Genomic DNA, 21,344 nt, shown 5'->3' with positions numbered 1-21,344 from the left:
GTTTGTTTTTCACTATTTCCACTGTAACTGCATCCGATGCAGCCCCAGTTCCAGGGGAAAACAGCGCCCTGTGGATTCTCAGAAATTTTTGGTAGTGGTATATTGGGACGTGATAGTATGCATCCTGAAGAGCTATTGTCGCCATAAAGCAGTCCTGTGGTAGAACGTTTATTGTTGATTTTATTGATTCCATCTTGAATCTTTTGTAGATGGACTTGTTTAAGGACTTTAAATTTATTATTAAACGGAATGATCCATTCGGTTTTTGTATAAGGAATACTGGAGAATAATACCCTTTTCCCTGTTGATCTTTTGGAACCGGCTGGATTACATTTTTGTGTACCAGGGATAGTAACTCTGATTCCAGACAGGCTTACAATATCTTCTGAGGCAATTTTTTGTTTAACAAGAATCAGTCTGGGCGATAAGATAGAAACTCTAGTTTTAGGCCTTGTTTTAGAGTATTTACCACCCATTGGGAGGCTCTGATACTTTCCCAGATGGGAACAAAAAAATGTAGTCTGTCCCCCACCTGGTGTATGGCGTCATTGCTTGGCGCTGGGGGAATTCTCAGGATTAAAAAGGAATCCTCTTCCTCTGCACCTGGATGGTTGCCACTTCCTTGACACTTCTTTCTTTTTCTGATCCAGCTTAGATCTTTTCTGGTTTTGAAAGGACCGTCTCTGATGAAAGTAACGGTTTTCCAGTGGAAAACCTTTTTTCTTATCAGAGGCTCTGTCTAGAATATCATTCAGGGTCGAGCCAAATATTCTGTCTCCCTCACATGGTATTGAGCACAGGCGGTTTTTAGAACTTGCATCCCCAGACCATGAACGAAGCCAGATAGCTCTTCTGGTTGCATTAGACAGAGCGGCAGATCTAGCCGAGAATCTGACTAAGTCCGCCGATGCATCTGATAAGAAGTTTGATGCTTTTTTTTTAAATGTGGGTAAGGAGGCTAATATTTCCTCTCTAGGTGTACCTGTCGCTAGGTGTTCCTCTAATTGGTCTAGACAGACAGACAAGGTTCTAGCTGTACAAGAAGATGCTATGCTGGGACGTAACATGGCAGTATTTGTTTCCCATGATTTTTTCAATAAATGTTCACATTTTTTATCCATAGGATCTCTTAGGAGACCCATGTCTTCAAACGGGAGGGCAGTTCTTTTAGAAATACGTGCTACTGGGGCATCTACTTTCGGTGTTTTATCCTACAGATTAGAGTCAGACTCTGAGAAAGGGTATTTTCTTTTGAAGGAATTAGTTACGGCTGATCTTTTTTCTGGGTCTCTCCACTCTCTGGATATGAGGGCTTTAATATGGTTATGTATGGGAAAGGATCTTTTCTTTCTCTCACCTAAACCCTGAAACATTTGATCTTGGATGGAATCGGTCTCTTTGACCTCTTCAATATTCATGGTGGCTCTTATTGATTTTAGAAGCCCTTCTGTTTTTTCCAGAAGAAATAAGGGTTTTCCAGAGCCATCACCAGAAGAGGAGGAATCCGGATCGGATACTAACTCCCCTTCATCTCGAACAAAGGCTGAATCAGAAAACAACAGACCTATGAGAGGTGGATGGCCCAGGGGACTGTGGCATGACTTAAGTCCACCGCTGCATTAACTTCTTCCTTAATCATGGCTCTCATGGTTTCAAGGAAGGAAGGGGACTCTTCTGTAACTACCTTCTCGGTGCATTTAGGACACAAAGGTAGTGCTTCCATGGGGTTCCGTGCCTCTGTTCTGCACTGCTCTTTCCGGATTGTGGACCCATTCAAAGGGAACCAGGCCGCAATACAAGCATGGCCGGGCAACTGCAGCGTTCATGAGGCATAATGCAAAGTGCTTACTGGGTGCAGAAGGAGGTAATAACCAGTAAGTGCCGCCCTCTGCAATGAAGGAAAGCACTCATATATAAGCAGGAGGGAAGTCCATGTTAACCCCCTATTACGCTGCACGAATATCGGACCGATTACTAATAAGAGTGCTCATTCCTGATAACTGGCCGTATAATTGTGCCGCCGATAAATGAGCAATCATTCGTCATCTGATTTATATCTATCAATAAAAGTTGTATGATTATTGTCAGCTCATCTCCCTGTGTAGTCAAGTAATCAAAGATGTGCAGCTGATAATCGACAGAATAGAGTAAAGGAGGGGCCGCACAGCGATCACTCCTCCCCATTCACTGTGCGGCCCGTTGAAACAGAGCAATGTGACAATGCTGTCCTCCCTGCTTTAGAACCACTTCCTCTCTTCTCTTTTGTAGGGTAAATAGTGAGCGCTATGTAATGAACAGGGGCAGTGTCAATGCTCCCCAGCATGAGACAGCTGATGGATCTTAGCAGACCCAGATCAGCTATGTCAGTAACCAATCTCATTATCGGGGGCTGTTTAATAAATAGTCAAAACATTTCTATAACTTAGGGTGCATTCACACGACCATATATTTTGTCCGGGTCCAATCCATATTTTTTGTGGATCGCATGTGGACCCAATCATTTCTATGGGCCTGCAAAAAAATGCGGACAGCACACGGAGGTCATCTGTGCAGTGGAGCCACAAATTATAGAACGTGTCCTATTTTTGTCCGTTTTGGGGACAAGAAAAGGCATTTTTGTAATGGGGCAAAACGGACCGCATCCGTATTTTGTGAATCTGATTTGGGCACAGCAAAACGGATATGGTCATGTGAATGCCACTTAAAAGGGTTGTCCGGATTTTTACTATTGATTACCTATCCTCAGGTCACCAGTATCAGATCGGTGGGAGTCCGACACCCGGGACCCCCGCCGGACAGCTGTATCCCTTCTCTCTTCCTCTCCGCTGCTGCTGTCCCATAGAAATACAGCAGAGAAGCCCGGAGAACCTCTTTAACACAAAGGTCTGAAAACAAAGTCTAATACTGAAAAACGAAGGTTTAGTCTTACCGGTAAACGGTTTTCCAGGAGTTCGACATGACAGTACCCACTGGAGGATGTCCTATTGGATCTCTGTAGGGACAGGAAGCGTGAGAGGTTAAAAGGCCCCTCCCCTACCCTCCCACCAGTGTTCTTTCCAATTACTACACCAGATAGGATCCAACGTATTTATTAAACTTCCATGTTAGACTCACATCGGAAAGATAATTTTTAAGGATCCTGGCAATAACCGAAAAGAATTATGGGGGGGGAAATAACGGGTACTGTCATGTCGGACTCCTGGAAAACCGTTTACCGGTAAGACTAAACCTTCGTTTTCAGGACGTCCCTCCATGACAGTACCCACTAGAGAACTACCAGCTAAATAACTAGGGGGGGACCACAGCCTGAAGGACCTTGCGACCAAACGCCAGATCCTGGTTGGCCAGGGAATCTAATCTATAATGCTTAATAAATGTAGAGAAACTGGACCAGGTTGCGGCCCTGAAAATCTGCTCCACTGAAGCATCTGCTTTCTCTGCCCACGATGATGCCACTGCTCTGGTGGAGTGGGCTCTTAAGGGTAACGGACAAGGAAGTCCTTTCTGTGAGTAAGTCTCTCGAATCAAGTCTCTGATCCAACGGGCTAGAGTCTGTTTCGAGGCCTTGTTGCCTCTGTTCTTTCCCCCAAAAGAAACAAAGAGGTTCTGTGATCTTCTCCACGGCTCCGTCCTCTGAAGGTAAGCGAGAATGGCTCTTCTTATGTCCAGGCAGTAGAACCTTCCTTCTTTCGCATTCTTGGGGGAGGTACAAAAGGAGGGAAGAATTATTTCCTGCTCTCTGTGAAACGGTGATACCACTTTTGGTAAGAAAGATGGGTCTAATTTCAGAATGACTCGGTCATCTAGAATCCTCAAGAATGGTTCCCTGATGGAGAGGGCCTGAATCTCCCCAATTCTACGAGCTGTGGTAATGGCTAGTAAAAAGACAGCTTTAAGGGAAAGCAATTTATCCGATAACTGGTCAATAGGTTCAAAGGGAGAACTACAAAAACCCTCTAAGACTACATTTAAGTCCCATGGGGGAACAGTCTGCCTAACAGTGGGTCTTAACCTGGAAATCGACTTAACAAACCTCCTAATCCACCTGTGGTCGGCCAGAGGGGTGTCGAGAAAACTACTCAAAGCCGAAATCTGGACCTTAAGGGTACTGGGTTTTAGGCCTAAGTCGAACCCTGCCTGTAAAAAGTCCAGAATGCAGCCTATAGACGGGACAGAGATTCCTGGAGGAGTGTCTGCGAGCCATGATAAAAACCTTTTCCATATCTTTAAGTATATGGCAGAGGTTACCGGTTTTCGGCTCTGCTGCAAGGTTGAAATTACCTTATCTGAAAGGCCTTTACTTCTCAGGATCTGCCTTTCAGGATCCAGGCTGTTAGCTTTAGCTTCCCGAGGTTCGGGTGTTCCAGAGGCCCCTGAACGAGAAGGTCCTTCCTTGCTGGAAGGGTTATTGGGTCTCCTAGGAGTAAATCCATCAACAGCGGAAACCAGGCTCTCTTCGGCCAGGCCGGGGCTATCAGATTAAGGGTCGCTGAGCAAGCCTTTAGTTTCTTCAGGACCAGTGGAATTAAAGGAAACGGAGGAAAGGCATAAGCTAAGTCCATGTCCCAATCCTGGGATAAGGCGTCTACCCCCAGCGGATTGTCTCTGGGGTTCAGAGAGAAGAATTGATCTACCTGGGCGTTCCTTCTGGAGGCAAATAGGTCTATCTGTGGGAACCCCCATTGGTGGCAGATTTGAAGGAAAACTTCCCGGTTTAGACACCATTCGCCTGCATCGAGACAGTGTCTGCTCAGAAAGTCTGCCGCGGAGTTCTCTGCTCCCTTTAAGTGAACAGCCGTCACCGAGAGGACTTTCCTCTCTGCCCAGTGAAAAATTTTCTCTGACAAACCCTGAAGTAGAGGGTTCCTGGTCCCCCCCTGACGCTTCAGGTAACACACGGTAGTCACGTTGTCTGACAGAACTCTGATGTGGTGGTTGGAGAGAATGTATTCGGCTGATATTAGTGTCTTCCATACCGCCTTCAGCATCCTGTAATTTGACAATCTGCGGCTGTCCAGGCTGGACCATCTGCCCTGGAAAACCTGTCCCTCCAGATGGGCCCCCCAACCCCACTGGCTTGCATCCGTGGTGATGACTATGGATGGAGAAGGGTTCCAGGCTACCCCCTTCTTTAGGTTTCTGGGATTGGTCCACCAGGATAGAGAATCTAGACACCGCTTTGTAAGCGTTACCTTCGAGTCTAAGGAATGATGATCCTTGACCCAAGATGCCAGGACTGCGGACTGTAGGCTCCTGGAATGAAACTGGGCCCACGGGATCACTGAGATACATGATGTCATCAGGCCAAGGACCTTCATTGCCTCCCTTACAGTATGACCCTTCTGTACCTGGAAGGACGTTATCTTTCTCCTTATTGTCTCCTGCTTGGACTCTGGAAGGAAGGAGAATTGACTTTTTGTGTCCAAGAGAACACCTAGAAATTGCTTCCTGGTGCTTGGTACTAGGTCGGATTTGGGGTAATTTATCACCCAGCCCAGATCCTTGAAGAGGGCTAAGGTCTGATGAATACTGCCCTCCAGATTCTGTTTTGTGTCGGCAATAAGAAGAAAATCGTCCAAGTATGGAACAACCCTTATTTGCTGCTCTCTCAAATGCGCCACAATTTCCGTGATGACTTTTGTAAAGATGCGAGGGGCCGATGAGATTCCAAAGGGGAGACACTGGAACTGATAATGAAGGACCGTCCCCTCCTGAATGACTGCAAACCTGAGATATTTCTGGTGTAGGGGGTGAATCGGGATGTGATAATACGCATCCTTCAGGTCCAAGGTACATAGAAGGTCTCCCTCTGAAATCAACGGAATTGCCGACTTTATGGATTCCATCTTGAACTTGTGATAGGTTATTGATTTGTTCAGAGACTTCAGATTGATAATTGTCCTGTAGGTTCCATCTGGTTTTTTTTTATTAGAAAGAGACTTGAATAATGACCCAAGAACTTCTGATTTTCCGGAACCTGGACTATAGCATTTAATTTTAAAAGCTTCTGCACGTCCAGACCTAATTGATTTTGTTGACCCACTGAATGGACTTTTGTGACTAGGAATCTTTCCGGGGGAGGACCGCGGAATTCTAATTTTACCCCTTCTCGGATGGAATTTAGGATCCACTGATTTTGGGTAATCCGAGTCCAGGATTCCCAAAATAAGCAGAGCCTGCCCCCTACTGGCCTGATGTCATTGCTTACTTGGGCCTGAGTTGGGATTGAAGAGGAAACCCCTACCTCTCCCTCCTTTAGGGTAGCTCCATCTACCAGTTTTACCTTTCCCTCTCTCTGAGGATGTAAACTGTCTAGAGGTCTTACGAAGGGGCTGCGCTGGCTTCTTTGCTTCTTTTTGTCTGCTGCGCTTTCCAGAATGGAATCGAGGACCTGGCCGAAAAGGTATGTTCCGGTGAAGGGAAGTGCGCATAGTTTGTTTTTAGAGGCAATGTCTCCTGTCCAGGATTTGAGCCAGAGGGCCCGTCTTGCTGTGTTCGTAAGAGCGTCATTTCTAGCAGCAAAACGAATGGACTCTGCTGAGGCGTCTGCCATGAAGGATGCTGCAAATTTTAATAAAGGTAAGGACTCTAGAATTTCCTCCCTGGAGGTCTTCATCTTGAGATGCTCCTCCAGTTGCTCAAGCCATAAGCACATTGCGCGGGCTACTGAGGTTGCCGAAATATTAGCATTAATAGTGGCCGCTGAGGATTCCCAGGCTTTCTTCAGGAGTCCATCCATTTTCCGGTCCATGGGGTCTTTTAATTGTGAGGAATCCTCGAAAGGAATAGACGTCTTTTTCACCACTTTGGCCACCTGAATGTCGACTTTTGGAATTTCATCCCAAAGTTTAGTTTCTTCAGGATTGAAAGCCAGTCTGCTCTTGAATTCCCTGGGTATAGAGTTTTTTGTCACCCTCTTCCCATTCATCTTTGATAAGGTGCTGAAGATAAGGATTCACCGGGAAAAGCTTCCTTTTCCTGGCCCTTAATCCGCTGAACATCTCGTCCTGTACTGAACGTTTCGGCTCCTCCTCCTCAACTGCCATGGTCTGTCTTACTGCTGTAAGGAGCGAGTCAAGTTGATCTGAGGAAAACAGATATTTCCTAGGTTCCTCCGACACAGAAGGGGGGATCTGTTCCTCCAAATCGTCTGAAGGGTACCCGGTTTCTTCCTCTGAATCCGATACTAAGTGTACCCTGGTAGGCTTGGACGGAGGGGAAGCGGGGACTGGAAGGGAAGGGGGCCGATTCATCCCGGCCGCCTGTACTTCCTCTCTGACAATGGTTCTCAGCTCTTCCAGGAAGGATGGTTGTTCCTCCTTCAGGATCCTTGCTAAGCAATCCATGCAGAGGGCCTTCCTATACGACTCAGACAGCTTCTTAGTGCACGTTGCACACTTCCTAGCTTTCTTCTTGGCGTCTCCGTGCGGTCTATGTCCCGCCTCCTTTTCCACCTTAATAGGGGGAGAAGGAGATATAAAAACCAGCCTAGGGGGAACTATACACCTGCCAGCCGGATACCACTTACATTACTCTGGATGAGGGGGTCAGCTACCGCATCTAGCTTGCTCACACCTTGGGCCTCCATGATGCAACCGCCAAAAGCACACATCACAGTGATTTTATAAGGATCTTACCTTACAGGCCCTCCCCTCATCGCCGCCGGGACCGCCTCCTCTTCCGGGGGACTCTTCCTCAGAAGAATCGACCCCACATGCGAGGCCTCTAGCCGAGGCCTCCAGCATGTATGCGCGCCGCCATCTTGGACGCGTCACTTCCGGGTCGCACAGGAAGTGACGCCGACCGCGTCATCGAGGAGGGCGGAGCCGCTGCTGAGCGCAGAGCTCCGTCGGAGAAGCCGCACAGCGTCCAGGTACCTGCGGCCTGTTTCACGGAAAAAAGGTACCGGACAAGCTAGGGGACCCCTTCCCTCTTTAGGCCGCACAGAGGCTGAAGAGGAGAGGCAAGAGCCCCCCGACCAGCCTCGGCCTAGTGCTGTTCCCTACAATAGCAGGGATCCACTCACTGCTCCTATCCCTGTAGGGACAGGAAGAACACTGTTGGGAGGGTAGGGGAGGGGCCTTTTAACCTCTCACGCTTCCTGTCCCTACAGAGATCCAATAGGACATCCTCCAGTGGGTACTGTCATGGAGGGACGTCCTGGAAAATGATATTCTCAGTTCAAGGTAAAAATCAATACGACCATTTAGGGCGCTCTCACATGTGACAGAAAATTCCGCCAGGAAATCCGCAACATAATGACTTCCCCCTTGTTATCCTATCGGGGGCTGAAAAGTATTGATCCAGGCGCTGTGTTCCGCTGCGGAATAACACTCCTCGGCGCAAATATAATGATTTCTTAGGGATTTTCTGAAGCTGAATGTCTCCGCTCCTTTCAGTGGGGGATGTAATACGTAAAGAAATTTGCATCTAAAATTCACAAAGAAAACTGCATCCTATTCTGTTTGGAAAAATCTGCACCTTTGTATTTTGCAACTGATTTTTCCACCACGGGTAAGTGCACCCTAAAAAGGGTTGTCCAGCGGTGACCCGGCTTAGCCAGTCATTGGCTGAGTGGGCACTTCTCAGTGTTAGCTGTGTGTCATGTCTGGACCAGAAAGACCAAACAAGACCCGGTGTGCACTGGAACGGGAGTGTTGGGGGATCAGTGAGTTATCACAATTTATTTTACCCCCTCCGAACCATATTTTTTCCCAACTTGACAAGCACAATGGAGAGTGTCCTGACATCATGAGACCACCCATTAGTACACATGGTTTAAAAATCGGAGGCTCAGCAGGCCCACATGGACGTGATTTCTGGCCATGTAGTGCATCTCTAGTATACGTTATATCATACATATGTGTGAATGATATTAGCAGACCTCCTTATAAGATGTCATTACGATTCCTTCGCTGGGAAAGGGGATTTGCACATAATCAGCCTTTAGTTAGTAAGTCTTAAAAAAAAATATATCATTGAAATTAAACAAATTTTAACGCCACCTAATTATTCTAGTAATGTCAACTCACTAGAATATCTCATTAACCCCCCAATGGGAGGAGCGATAGCTGTAATTACCGCGGGGAAAAACAATGAGACGAGGTGGGTAACAGGTTGGCACAATTAGGAGCTATTATCTATGTATTGTCATCATTAGCTTGTGATAGGAAAATGTAAAAATAATCGTAGTGATCTGTGGTTATACTCTCCGCTCCACCCCTCCCCCCATCCATTATATGTGATCAGAGGCATGCATTATGTCACGGTAGTATCTATTATTCCACTTGTCGGCTTGCTTTGTGTACTTGGCGTCTTCTGGGTCTCTAAGGGTGTCTCGGCGCAGAGATTTTGCTATGCTCCAACATAATGGACTGATCGTAGCGATTCTGGTGTGACCGATCGCTTCCATCCCGCCAGCGCTGCAGAGTAAGGCCAGATCCACGCACAGTGGCCGGCTGGGTTCTTTGCCATGTTATTGTTGCTATATTTTTTTTTAAAAAAAAGCTTATTAGTTTAGGAAAAAACGCAGCGGCCAGATGTCACATTAAAGGGGTTTTCCAGGATTTCGATGGTGTTTAACAGATGTCCCCTTACTTTATGTGCATCCTCCCCATGCTTCCCCCCCCCCCCCAAAATTTGGACTCTCCTGACCCACTCTCACGATGTAGACCAGCTGCAGTACCCCTACGCGGCCACTACACAATGGGCAACACTTTCTGCTTAATACAGGTGATCGGTGGAGGAGTCGGGTGTTGGACCCCCACCGCCCTGAGGATAGGTTATCAATATTTTTTTTTTTTTAAGGACATATAGGGTGTATTGTTGCAGAGAGTTAATACAATGGTAATATAATTTATATTAGGATATCCCAGGGTGGTAGACAGGAGACCATCTTAGGATGAGGTAATAGGGACGATGAAGATTCCTGTGGATTTGAAATGGACATAATGCAACCACGAGTAAGTATTGTATCAGTGCACATATATACCCAATGAGTTATTTTGTTAGAGAGGCGGATTTCTATACATTCAGCATTTGTGACTTTATAATAACTGTTCTCTTAAAAGGGTAAGTATAGCATCATCATACAGACATATAGCCATAGACATATATCCAGTGACTTTCTACAAGAGCGGCATTTGTGCCTTTTCCACTTAACTGGGTAATGTATCTGAGCAGGTACCATGTATCTTGATTGAGGTGAATACATTAGGAAGGAGAGTTCGGTGTGGAGAAAGATATGTAGGACACTGGGAGGGGAGGAGGTAGTTCAATATCAACCATAGGAAGAGCAATAAAATATATATGGAGTGCTAATTTAGGTAAAGTATGAGTAACGCTGATATAAGTAATCAGTTTTTGTAGTTTATAGGTACATTAGTGGTCAGTGGGTACATACTTTAGAAAGTGTAGGAGGTAGTGTGCAGGATGGCGTCTGAGCGCCATTGCTCTGCTTGGATTTAATAAGAGTGGCTGTTTGGTGCGCACCGCGTGACGTCTGACGTCATCGCGGGCAGGCGCATGCGCATTGGTATTGTAGAGCGCAGTCAGGGAACTGGCACGCTGTCACTAATACTGGGTAAGCGGATAGGTGTAGACCGCTGCTGATTCGTAGGGGGAGTGGCTGACCTCATATTATAAGGAGAAGCAGCTTGAATGTGTAGATATGTAAATATATATAGGCATGGAGAGAATGAATTGTGGTGTTTGAAAGGGGGGAATATAGTGGACATAATAAAGAAAAATAATGGAAAAAGCAATGAAATAATGGAAAAAGCAATGAAAATTTATGAAAAAGTAAATGTGCAATTTTATAAATAAATAAACATGCACGATCTTATAGATTAAATGGTGATATAGAATAGCCCAGGTAGTAAAGAGTTTAGTGGGTATTAGTATATGATTGGTCTTATGGGTATATTAAATATTTATAATATACTGTATACGGTATATGATATTCTGTTCTACTTTGGTATATACTACCTTGCTGAGTGGGGTCACTTCGTCTGTATGGAGATGGGGTAAAAAAAGAGATTTAAACATTTAGAAGAATAGGAGCACTACTGTGGTGGATGCAATCAACAAAATCTGACTAGACCCTCACACTAATGTTAAAATGAGGCTTTAGCCAATATATGCTTATATGAAGGACATACCAGAGCCCGCGCACCACGTCAAGGTATCTCAGCTGGCACGGGACCTAACGCTAACCTACCTGTGCCATATGGGCAGTACCAGGGGCCAGTGGGCGAATTACAGAAGCGTAAGGTTCGGCTCACAGCAAACAGCTCCCAGTTGCCTCCAGTGTGAAACCACACATGCAGTGGGAGGAGGGAGGAGGCTGTGAGTCCCACCTAGAGCTGGCAATTACATCCACACATTTTGCTATCTGGTGTATGTGGCACTTGTGGTCCGCTGCCGGCATCCCCAATTGTACGCATTTCTTGCTGGGGATCGCCATTACCAACAGACCACATGAGCAGGATTTGCTCCCCCGTTTATAAATGCACAACTGCATATGGGGTTGAGCATTTCCTGCTTTTTGAGACCACGTTATATTATGTAATTTGTAAAAAAAAAAAAAGAATTAGTGACAGAGAATGTTATTTTTGCATTACAAATTGCAGGAGTAATCGTATAGTGCAATACATATAGTGCCCAGAAAAAGAAGAGTTATAGAATACAAAAATCTAAATCTCTATCTACCAGCTCATACTTTACCTAAATTAGCGCTCCATATATATGTTATTGCTCTTCCTATGGTTGATATTGAACTACCTCCTCCCCTCCCAGTGTCCTACATATCTTTCTCCACACCGAACTCTCCTTCCTAATGTATTCACCTCAATCAAGATACATGGTACCTGCTCAGATACATTACCCAGTTAAGTGGAAAAGGCACAAATGCCACTCTTTTAGAAAGTCACTGGATATATGTCTATGGCTATATGTCTGTATGATGATGCTATACCTACCCTTTTAAGAGAACAGTTATTATAAAGACAAATGCTAAGTGTATAGAAATCCGCCTCTCTGACAATTAACTCATTGGGTATATATGTGCGCTGATACAATACTTACTCGTGGTTGCATTATGTTCATTTTAAATCCACAGGAATCTTCATCGTTCCTATTACCTCATCCTAAGATGGTCTCCTGTCTACCACCCTGGGATATCTTAATATAAATGATATTACCATTGTATTAACTCTCTGCAACAATAATGTTCCTTTTTATATACGATTGTTATTCTCTCTGCTATGGCATCATATAACATTTTACATTATCATCTGCTGTTCATACACCATAAATGTCCTTTAAAAAAAAGTTTCTTATGATTTGTACTTTTATCTATATCTATAACAGGCCGTGAACAAAGGTCTAGGTTGCACCGAAACGTTGGCCAGGAACTTAATATTACTTCTTACGGATGGAATATAAAAAAAAAATTATAAAATAAAACAAGAAGTTCATGCAACAGAACCTATTAGTGCCGTGGTTTATTCTGAATTTACGATGACTAAGAAAGGGACGGATATCTCAGTGTGGTCCGATTCAGCGTTGCGAGCATTTTCTGCGGTTAAGGCGTGCTTCGCTTCTGCCCCTATATTGGTGCAGCCGGATGTTTCACAACCTTTCATTGTGGAAGTGGAGCAATTTTATTGCAGGGCCCGTCACCAGGTAAATGGCGTCCATGTGCCTTTTTCTCAAAAAAAACCTCTCTGCCGCAGAGAGAAATTACGATGTGGGTAACAAAGAGTTACTGGCCATTAAGTCGGCTTTTGAGGAGTGGCGTCATTGGTTGTAAGGGGCGATTCTTTCAATCACTGTTCACATATCACAAAAATCTGGCTTACCTGGAGTCAGCTAAACAACTGAACCCGAGACAGACAAGATGGTCGTTGTTTTTTACTAGTTTTAATTTCACTGTCACTTATCATCCGGGGGTTAAGAATGTCAAGGCGGATGCCTTGTCACATAGTTTTCCTGGAGGTGGCGATTTTGAAAATTTGAGTCCTATACTGGCGGAAGGATTAGGGATATCCGCTCTCTACCCTGACCTAGAGGTGAAGGTGTTAGAGGCTCAGGGAGACGCACACGGATTCTTGCCCCTCTGGGAAATTGTCCTTAAGGCCAATTGAGTGGAGCATGGTGAGGAGGAGTTTATGGTCTACAGTATCAAACGCTGCAGGGAGATCCAGCAGAATCAGTAGAGAATAGTCACCATTTCTTTTTGCTGTTAGGAGATCGTTTTTAATAGTTGGGGCATTTTCAGATGCAATGATAAAAATGATGGCCTCCTGAACATGTGTTTTGGGGTCCATGTTTGATCTGCATTTTTGATGATTGCACACAGACCCATTCATTTCGATGGGGCTGCAAAAAATGCAGACAGCACACAGATTTAATCCATGTCCTATTCTTGTCCACAAAACGGTTCTAGTAGATAATGCTGAATGCACATTGCAGTGGTTTGTAGACTGCAAAACGGACACAGTGCATGAGGCCTAATGTTTAGCTTAGTTTTAAATCTGCAACACAGCTCTCCGGGCAGAGGACAGCCTGTCGGAGTTCTCTGAATCCAGCATTGCTGGATAGTGCCGTCAGCTTGCCAGACCTAATTGACTATAATGGGATCCAGCCACTACCCTTTATAAAAAAAAAACAAAAAAACTTTATTGTACTGTAATTTTTTGTCCCCTTAGGAGACTTGAATATGCGATCTTCTGAGCACTTGTACCATAGACTACAATAGTATACTATTGCACTTTATGGGATTTTGATAGGCTTCCTGTAAGTCATGCCGCAGGCAGAGCTTAAAAGGGGTATATTGCTAGGACATGCCAACAATGTCAGGAGCAGGTCCCAGAGGTGGGAACCGCACCTATCTCCAAAAAAAGCCCCCACAAGCACAGCCACCCTCCATTCACTGCTATTGGAGGTCTGAATATACAGTACCTGAGCTCTAGGTCAGCTATTTCTTACATTCCCATAGTGGTGAATGGAGAGGTGACCGTGCATGCGTGGTGCACTCTCCATTCACCGCTATGACTTGGATTTAGACTCCTTACTGGGGTTTCATTCTTATTTGGACAGATCAGTGGACCACTTCCCAGTTTTTTTTACCTGTATGTCAGCGAGTAACCAATGTCTCCAGTACTTAAAACTGGGATTTTCTCGGCTGGGAGCATCTGGGTCGACCATCATCAGGAGATAAAGCTTATCCTGGAATGAGAGAACACGTGTAAAACTGCATTACAATAATGAATTTAAAGAGTTCTCCGTTTTATTAAGTTAAAGGGGCTCTCTGCTTCACAAATCCCTACTTGTTAAAAAGGCCCCTTCTGAGTAAGCTGATCACAAAGCTTCCCCCCCCAGTGATCAGCTGTAATCTCTTTGGACACCTGACAGTAAGTGATCAACTTCTCTGCAGCGCCACCGCAGGGAACATGAAGCACTACACAGTGCCTATTCAAATCAATGGGCTTTCTGTGTAATGCAGGACAGGACAGGTCCTCCAAAGCTAGAGACACTCTTTGTAAATGTTCCCTACTATGGTGAAGAGACAAGTATCCGACGCAGAGGACCCCCCCCCCCCCCTCTATTAACTCAGAATAGGAGAAAAATTAAAATGGGTTCTCTAAGTTGGACAACCCCTTTAAATATACAAGCCAGGAACGGGTCACTGTGGGCATGTATGAAGGAAAGACTGACATTCCTGCACTTTCTGTATCCAGTCTTAGCCTTGGATTCAAACACTGCATGTAAATACCTAAACATCTGATAACACTCTCACCGACAACAGTAATTTGTGTCAGTGAATTAGAAGACGGTGGCCCTTTAATAACCGGGAAAACAAAGTAGATAATCTATACAATACATGAAGAGCCAAAATTAACACAAGAGCTGACACTCTAATGATAGAGAAAACTATTCATATACTTGGTGTAAAAGAGCGGATATGCCATATTGTTTGAGAATAGACCCCCATCTGTTTCCACCCCACTCCCCCAGTCATTAAGTGTGCGGAGAGTCAGGGAACACACAGCTTAATAAACAGGAAGAGAAACACTGGCAGCGACAGAGTACACCAAGCACACGGAGAGGCGCTCCCGCCGTATGATGAAACGCACAGCCTATGGGCGGATATGTAGCAGTGATCACACTTTGTGGCCAGTAACAGACGTAATGGAGGCCACAGTCATAAAGATCTGGCCACCACTGCCACTTCATTCTAAAGACTGGAGGGGCTCATAGTGGCGAGACCCCCAATGATAGGAGATTTATTGGCCTTTGTTACCAATATGTTTTGGGGTATACATAAATTTGCAGGCACAGAAATTTCTGCCACATGTGAATATACCCTTTGAAGGGGTTAAACCATGACTGATGTAAAAAATGAAGATTAGACGTCATATAGTACATGGCAATCTCTTTCTAAGCTAGAACCAGCCCTGTACCTCACATGGATCCATAGATCTTCACATTCATTGCTCTTCTAGATATTCTTCAGGCTAGTATCTCAGGGGTGTGTCCTTTGTTGGAGTGTGTGTCCTTTCTGCTGCAACTGTCTCCTTATTACAGCTCGGAGGGCATGTCCTTTCTGCTACAGTTCTCTCCCTATTACGGCTCAGGGATGTGTGCATTCTGCTGCAGCGCTCTCCATTTTACAGCTCAGGGGTTGTGTCCTTTCTTCTCCCCATCACAGCTCAGGTGGGGGGGGGGGGGGGGGGTGTCCATTCTGCTGCAGCTCTCTGTCCGAAACTGTCACCGCCTCTAACAGTTGATATAGCTGATGGCAGGCAGTTCAAAAATAGTACTGAGCATGTGCGACCACCTCAGGAGGTGGACCTAAACATTCATACAAAACACCAGGGGGCACCATTATAATAAAGTAAAGGGAATCTCTCACAACTGGAGCATTTTAGGAACAGTAAGTAAATTGCAGAATGAAGTTGTTTTTCATGCTGAATTATATAAAACATTTAATGGTGGCACAACCCCGGTAAGTGACAGTCCAGCATGATACTTGCTTTGGATAGGAGGTCAAGTACCTTTTCCCTTAGTATTGCGCTACTCATGTTGTGTGTTTTACGTTTTTCGTTTTTTCACCACTAAAGATAATGTAGAAGTCTCCTGACCAAGCCATGAAACAGAGGTGCGTGGACACTGCGTGGCTTTTACAAAAATCACTGCATTGTGTGTCCGTGGTTTTTCATTACCAGGTAACACAGTGGTAGATGACCAGCAAAAAAAAAAAAGAATGGCACGTGTGAGCATATCCATAATGGTGGGTTCAGGACCTGATCAGATGACACTGGTCTAATATCTATGGGCCTCTGTACTGCCCCCAGTCCTGAAAAAGCAAGGCCTCAGATCCAGGAATGCATGGATTCAGTTGGTAGGCTGCAATATATGTCACTATACAATGTATTTGGAGCCTTCAGGCCTTTTATTTTTTTCACATTTTGTTATGTTGCTCCTTGTGCTAAAATTAGTCTGAGTTTCCCCCTCATTCTGCATTCAATACAGAATGTTAGAAATCTTTGCCAATTTATTGAAAAGGAAAAACTAGAATCTTGCACTGACATAAGTATTTGGACCCTTTAGTCAGGACTTTGTCTACTTTCACACTGGCGTTTTGGCTGTTTCTGAGATCCGTTCAAGGCTCTCACACGCGGTCCAAAACGGATCAGTTTGCATTCTAATGCATTCCGAATGGAAAAGGATCCGCTCAGAATGCATCAGTTTGCCTCCGTTCCATCTCCATTCCGCTTTGGAGAGACGGACACCAAAACGCTGCTTGTCCGTCTGATAAAACTGAGCCAAAAGTTTTCTCTGACACAATAGAAAACTGATCCGTCTTGGCTATGTTACAGATAATACAAACGGATCTGTTGTGAACAGATGCAGACTGAACGGATCCGCACAAAACGCGAGTGTGAAGGAAGCCTTAGTTGAAGCCCCTTTGGCAGTGATTGCAGCCTCCAGTCTTCTTCGGGATGACGGCACAAGGTTTTCACACCTGGATTTGGGGATTTTCTGCCATTCTTCTCTGCAGATCCTCTTAAGGTCTGTCAGGTTGGATGGGGACGGTGGACAGCCATTTTCAGATCTATCCAGAGATATTCGATTGGGTTCAAGTCAGGGCTCTGGCTGGGTCACTCAAGGACATTCACAGAGTTATTCTTAAGCTACTCCCTGTGTTGTCTTGGCTGTGTGCTTAGCCTCATTGTCTTGTTGGGAGGTAAACCTTCGTCCCAGTCTGAGGTCCAGGGCACTCTGGATCAGGTTTTCATATCTCTGATGCTGCCACCACCCTGCTTCACTGTAGGGATGGTATTGGGCAGGTGAAGAGCAGCAGTGCCTGGTTTCCTCCAGACATGACGCTTAGAATTGAGGACAAAAAGTTCCAAACTTTTTTTTTGGTTGCAAACTTCCATGTGCCTTTTACTAGAGAGGCTTCTTTCTGGCCCTTCTGCCATAAAGTGCTACAGTGATGGTTGACCTTCTGGACATTTCTCCCATCTAAACACAGAATTATTGGAGCTCAGCCAAGATGACCATTGGGTTCTTGTTCACCTCTCTTACCAAGGCTCTTCTCCCTTGATTACTTAGTTTGGTGGGGCGGCCAGCTCTAGGAAGAGTCTTGGTTGTTCCAGACTTTTTGCTATTTAAAAACTATAGAGTAGGGATCGACCGATATTGATTTTTTAGGGCCGATACCGATACCGATAATTTGTGAACATTCAGGCCGATAGCCGATAATTTATACCGATATTCTGGGAATTTTCATTTTTGAAAAAAAAAAAAAAAAATTCCCACAAATCTGCTGAAAATTAATGTTTATTGTTAATGGGTATTTTTATTTTTTGGAAATCTTTCTTTTTCATTTATATTTAATATTTTGGTGTTTTTATTACTTTTTTTTTTTTTAAACTAACTTTTAGCCCCCTTAGGGACTAGAACCCTTGTCCTATTCACCCTGATAGAGATCTATCAGGGTGAATAGGAGCTCACACTGTCCCTGCTGCATGGAGCTTACCATGACAGCCAGGGCTTCAATAGCGTCCTGGCTGCCATGGTAACCGATCGGAGCCCCAGCATTACACTGCTGGGGCTCCGATCGGAGGAGCAGGGGAGAGGGAATCCTGTGGGGGGCGCACTGCGACTGGGGTAGGAGGGGGGGGGGGCGCACCACTGCTTAATACTGGGGGGGAGGGGGGGCGCACTGCGCCACCAATGCCTAATATTGGGGGGGGGGGAGGGGGGGCGCACTGCGCCACCAATGTCTGATACTGGGGAGCTTGGGGGGGTGCACTGCGCCACCAATGAAGCTTAATCCCACATTTATTCATATACAGGAGGCGGGAGCTGGCTGCAGGATCACATAGCCGGCTCCCGACCTCTATGAGCTGTAGCTGCGATCCGCGGCACCTGAGGAGTTAACTACCGCAGATCGCAGCTACAGCTCAGAGGCCGGGAGCCGGCTATGTGATTCTGTAGCTCCCGCCTCCTGTATATGAATTAATGTGAGATTAAGCTTCATTGGTGGCGCAGTGGCCATAGCTCCTCCCCTCCTCTTGTCCCCTGTCCTCCCATTGGCTGGAGCGGCAGCAGCAGCACAGGGGGAGGAGACACTGCTCCTTCTTCCCTGTGCTGCTGCTGAGGGAACACGGAGAGCGCTGTCAGCAGCGCGATCTGTGTTCCCAGGACGTTATCGGAATATCGGCAAAATAAATGCCGATACCGTTAACGTTCAAAATCCTGAATATCGGCCGATAATATCGGTAAATCCGATAATCGGTCGATCCCTACTATAGAGACCACTGTGCTCTTGGGAACTTTCAGCGCAGCAGAAGTTTGTGTCCCCTTCTCCAGATCTGCGGCTCCGCACAATCCTGTCTGTGAGCTCTACATGCAGTTCTCTCCTCATGGCTTGTTTTTCGCTCTGAGACTTTATACAGACAGGGCTGTGTATTTCCGAATCATGTCCAATCGCCTGAATTTACCACAGAAGACTCCAATCAAGGATCCAATCTCAAAAATGATCAAGAAAAATGGCAGGCCCAGAGCTTAATGTCAAGTGTCACAGCAAAGGGTCTAAATACTCCTATCTATGCAAAATTTTAGTTTTTCATTTTTTTAATAAATTTGCAAAAATGTCTAAAATTCTGTTTTTACTTTCTCATTATGCAGAAGGCTGCAATATAACAAAATGTGAAAAAAGTGAAAAGGGTATAAAGACTCTGAATGTACTGTATATCATGCAGTTCACAATTTATTTTTTGCATTTGCCTTCTGTATAGGACAGTGTGGTCCCCTGCCCTTTCCTATACAGTGGAAAGACGGGTATACCAACTTATACCACGCCAAAGGAGGCCAAAAGGACACTCTTTTGGCCCCTATTGGGTGAATGGAGCCCTATAAAAACACTTGACATATACGTCAGGAGCTTTCCCGGACCATAGGGCAAACTCAGGGCTCAGATGCAATGTGAACAGAGCCTTACAGGTTACAAATGGAAATATACATAAGCATGGAGACAGCCTAGAGCAGGGATCAGCAACCTTCGGCACTCCAGCTGTTGTGAAACTACAACTCCCAGCATGCACACTTGCTCAGCTGTTCTTGCAACTCCCATAAAAGTGAAAGGAGGATTCTGGGAGTTATAGTTTCAGAACAGCTGCCGTGTTGGAGGTTGCTGATCCCTGGCCTAGAGCAACAATCCCCAGCCACCAGGCCGTAGACCAGTACCGGGACATGGATCAACTAGTACCGGTCTGCAGGGGGCACCGGTGTTGAATGTTGGGAACTGGAACTATTGGGGCCGATGAGACAGTGGTACTGTGCAGGATGGTCACAATTACATCATCGCAACCTCCTGCATCGGGTTACAGTGGGAGTCAGGGTTCTTTTTGTTGGGACACTACTGGGGAGGCGTTGGGGCATTATATATACAGAGGACACTACTGGGAGGGCATTATATGTGGAGAGGACACCACTCAGGGTCATTACATGTAAAGAGGGCTCTACTGGGAGGGCATGATATGTAGAGAGGGCACTGCCATGGGTCATTATATGTACACCGGGCACTACAGGGGGCATTATATTTACTGGGGCATAAGTAGAAATTACTACAGAGTGCGACTGGGGTCTAAATGGGGATGATTACTGGGGGGGGGGGGGGGATAAAAAGAGGTATTATTACTAAATAGGTGTGTTCCGTGTGTCCAATTATGCAGAAATAAGTTGTGGTCAGGAGATGTCATCATGGTGATCAGTCACTGAGTGGGGCCTAAACGGAAATAATGACTGGGCCCTACATGGGTATGGTCATGGTGAAGCGGTATAATTTGGCCTTTATATAGTGTCATTATTGGTAATTATTGGCCACTGACCCTGTAATATGCACTTCATTGTGTTTTGTTATGCGTGTGATTCTGTTGCGGTGTCTGAGAACTATCTTGCATGAAACTGCTCTGTGGTGCAAAAAAGGTTGGGGGCCCCTGGCCTAGATGATAACTTTTTGCTAGAGGATAGCACCACAATACTTAACCAGCTATGTTGGTCCCTGTGATAAGTACATAATAAGCGCCACACTTAGGCAGGAGCGTAGACGAGTTGGGGGGGGTAATCGGTCTTCACTTCTCCTTCCATGTTCTGCTGTAATTGCATTATTTAAAGCCGTGTTTCTGTGACAACTGCTCAGCCTGACACATGCAGAGCGCGCTGCTCACAGGCAGCGCATGGCAACACTGCAGAGGATTCTGGGAGAACCTGGAGCATGCTTTCCTTTGTCTCACCCACTTCCATGCTTGCTGGAGTAGAGGTATTAACCACTTTTCTGCTGGCTCCAAGTAGGCGAGGAATCCAGGAGCAATTCTGTCTGCACAATGAGTAGGTAAGGGTAGTGCAGCGTGTGAACTAGCTGTGCAGGTACCGTGTCCCTCCAAGTATCAGACCTGGGGCACTAAAAGGTTAATATTCCTATGGAACAATGAATAGCTTCTTTTTTTCATTCTTCTTTAATGTTCATCTATTGTCTGTTATTTTTACTTTATAAATGTTGCCATGTAGATCCGCATATTCAGTTATCATATCGTGCAGGATGTTTTGTATCTTTTTCTGTAACGTGTGAGATGGGCCAACCCCTTTATTATCAATTAGCAAAATGCAAAGAGAAAAAAGAAAAGAAATGTAAATCCTATCGATATTCGGTGTCACCCCCCTTTGCCTCAGTTCTCCTAGGTACACTACACCTGCTCACAGTTTCTGAAGGAACTCGGCAGGGGGGTTGTTCCAGACATCTTGGAGAACTAATCACAGCATTTCGGTGA

At 45.4% G+C, this 21,344-nt stretch overlaps 1 protein-coding gene across 2 annotated transcripts in view; it reads right to left on the bottom strand.

The window, feature by feature from the left end:
* Positions 1 to 21,344, bottom strand: part of PEBP4 (phosphatidylethanolamine binding protein 4) — a 77,359-nt gene that overhangs the window by 14,056 nt on the left and 41,959 nt on the right. Inside the window, exons 4-5 of one of the 2 annotated variants that reach the window (XM_044282964.1) lie at positions 14,131 to 14,229; positions 2,930 to 2,992 (exon numbers count right to left, since the gene is read on the bottom strand). In XM_044282964.1, coding sequence (XP_044138899.1) covers positions 2,930 to 2,992; positions 14,131 to 14,229 — 162 coding nt within the window. The remainder of the gene's footprint in view (positions 1 to 2,929; positions 2,993 to 14,130; positions 14,230 to 21,344) is intronic. The other variant, XM_044282965.1, reaches the window with a different exon arrangement.

The sequence above is a fragment of the Bufo gargarizans genome, chromosome 2 (assembly GCF_014858855.1).
Source record: "Bufo gargarizans isolate SCDJY-AF-19 chromosome 2, ASM1485885v1, whole genome shotgun sequence".
NCBI classification, from domain to species: Eukaryota; Metazoa; Chordata; class Amphibia; order Anura; family Bufonidae; genus Bufo; species Bufo gargarizans.
The sequence above is the reverse complement of the archived record's forward strand: the minus strand, read 5'-3'. Positions and strand labels throughout refer to the sequence as shown.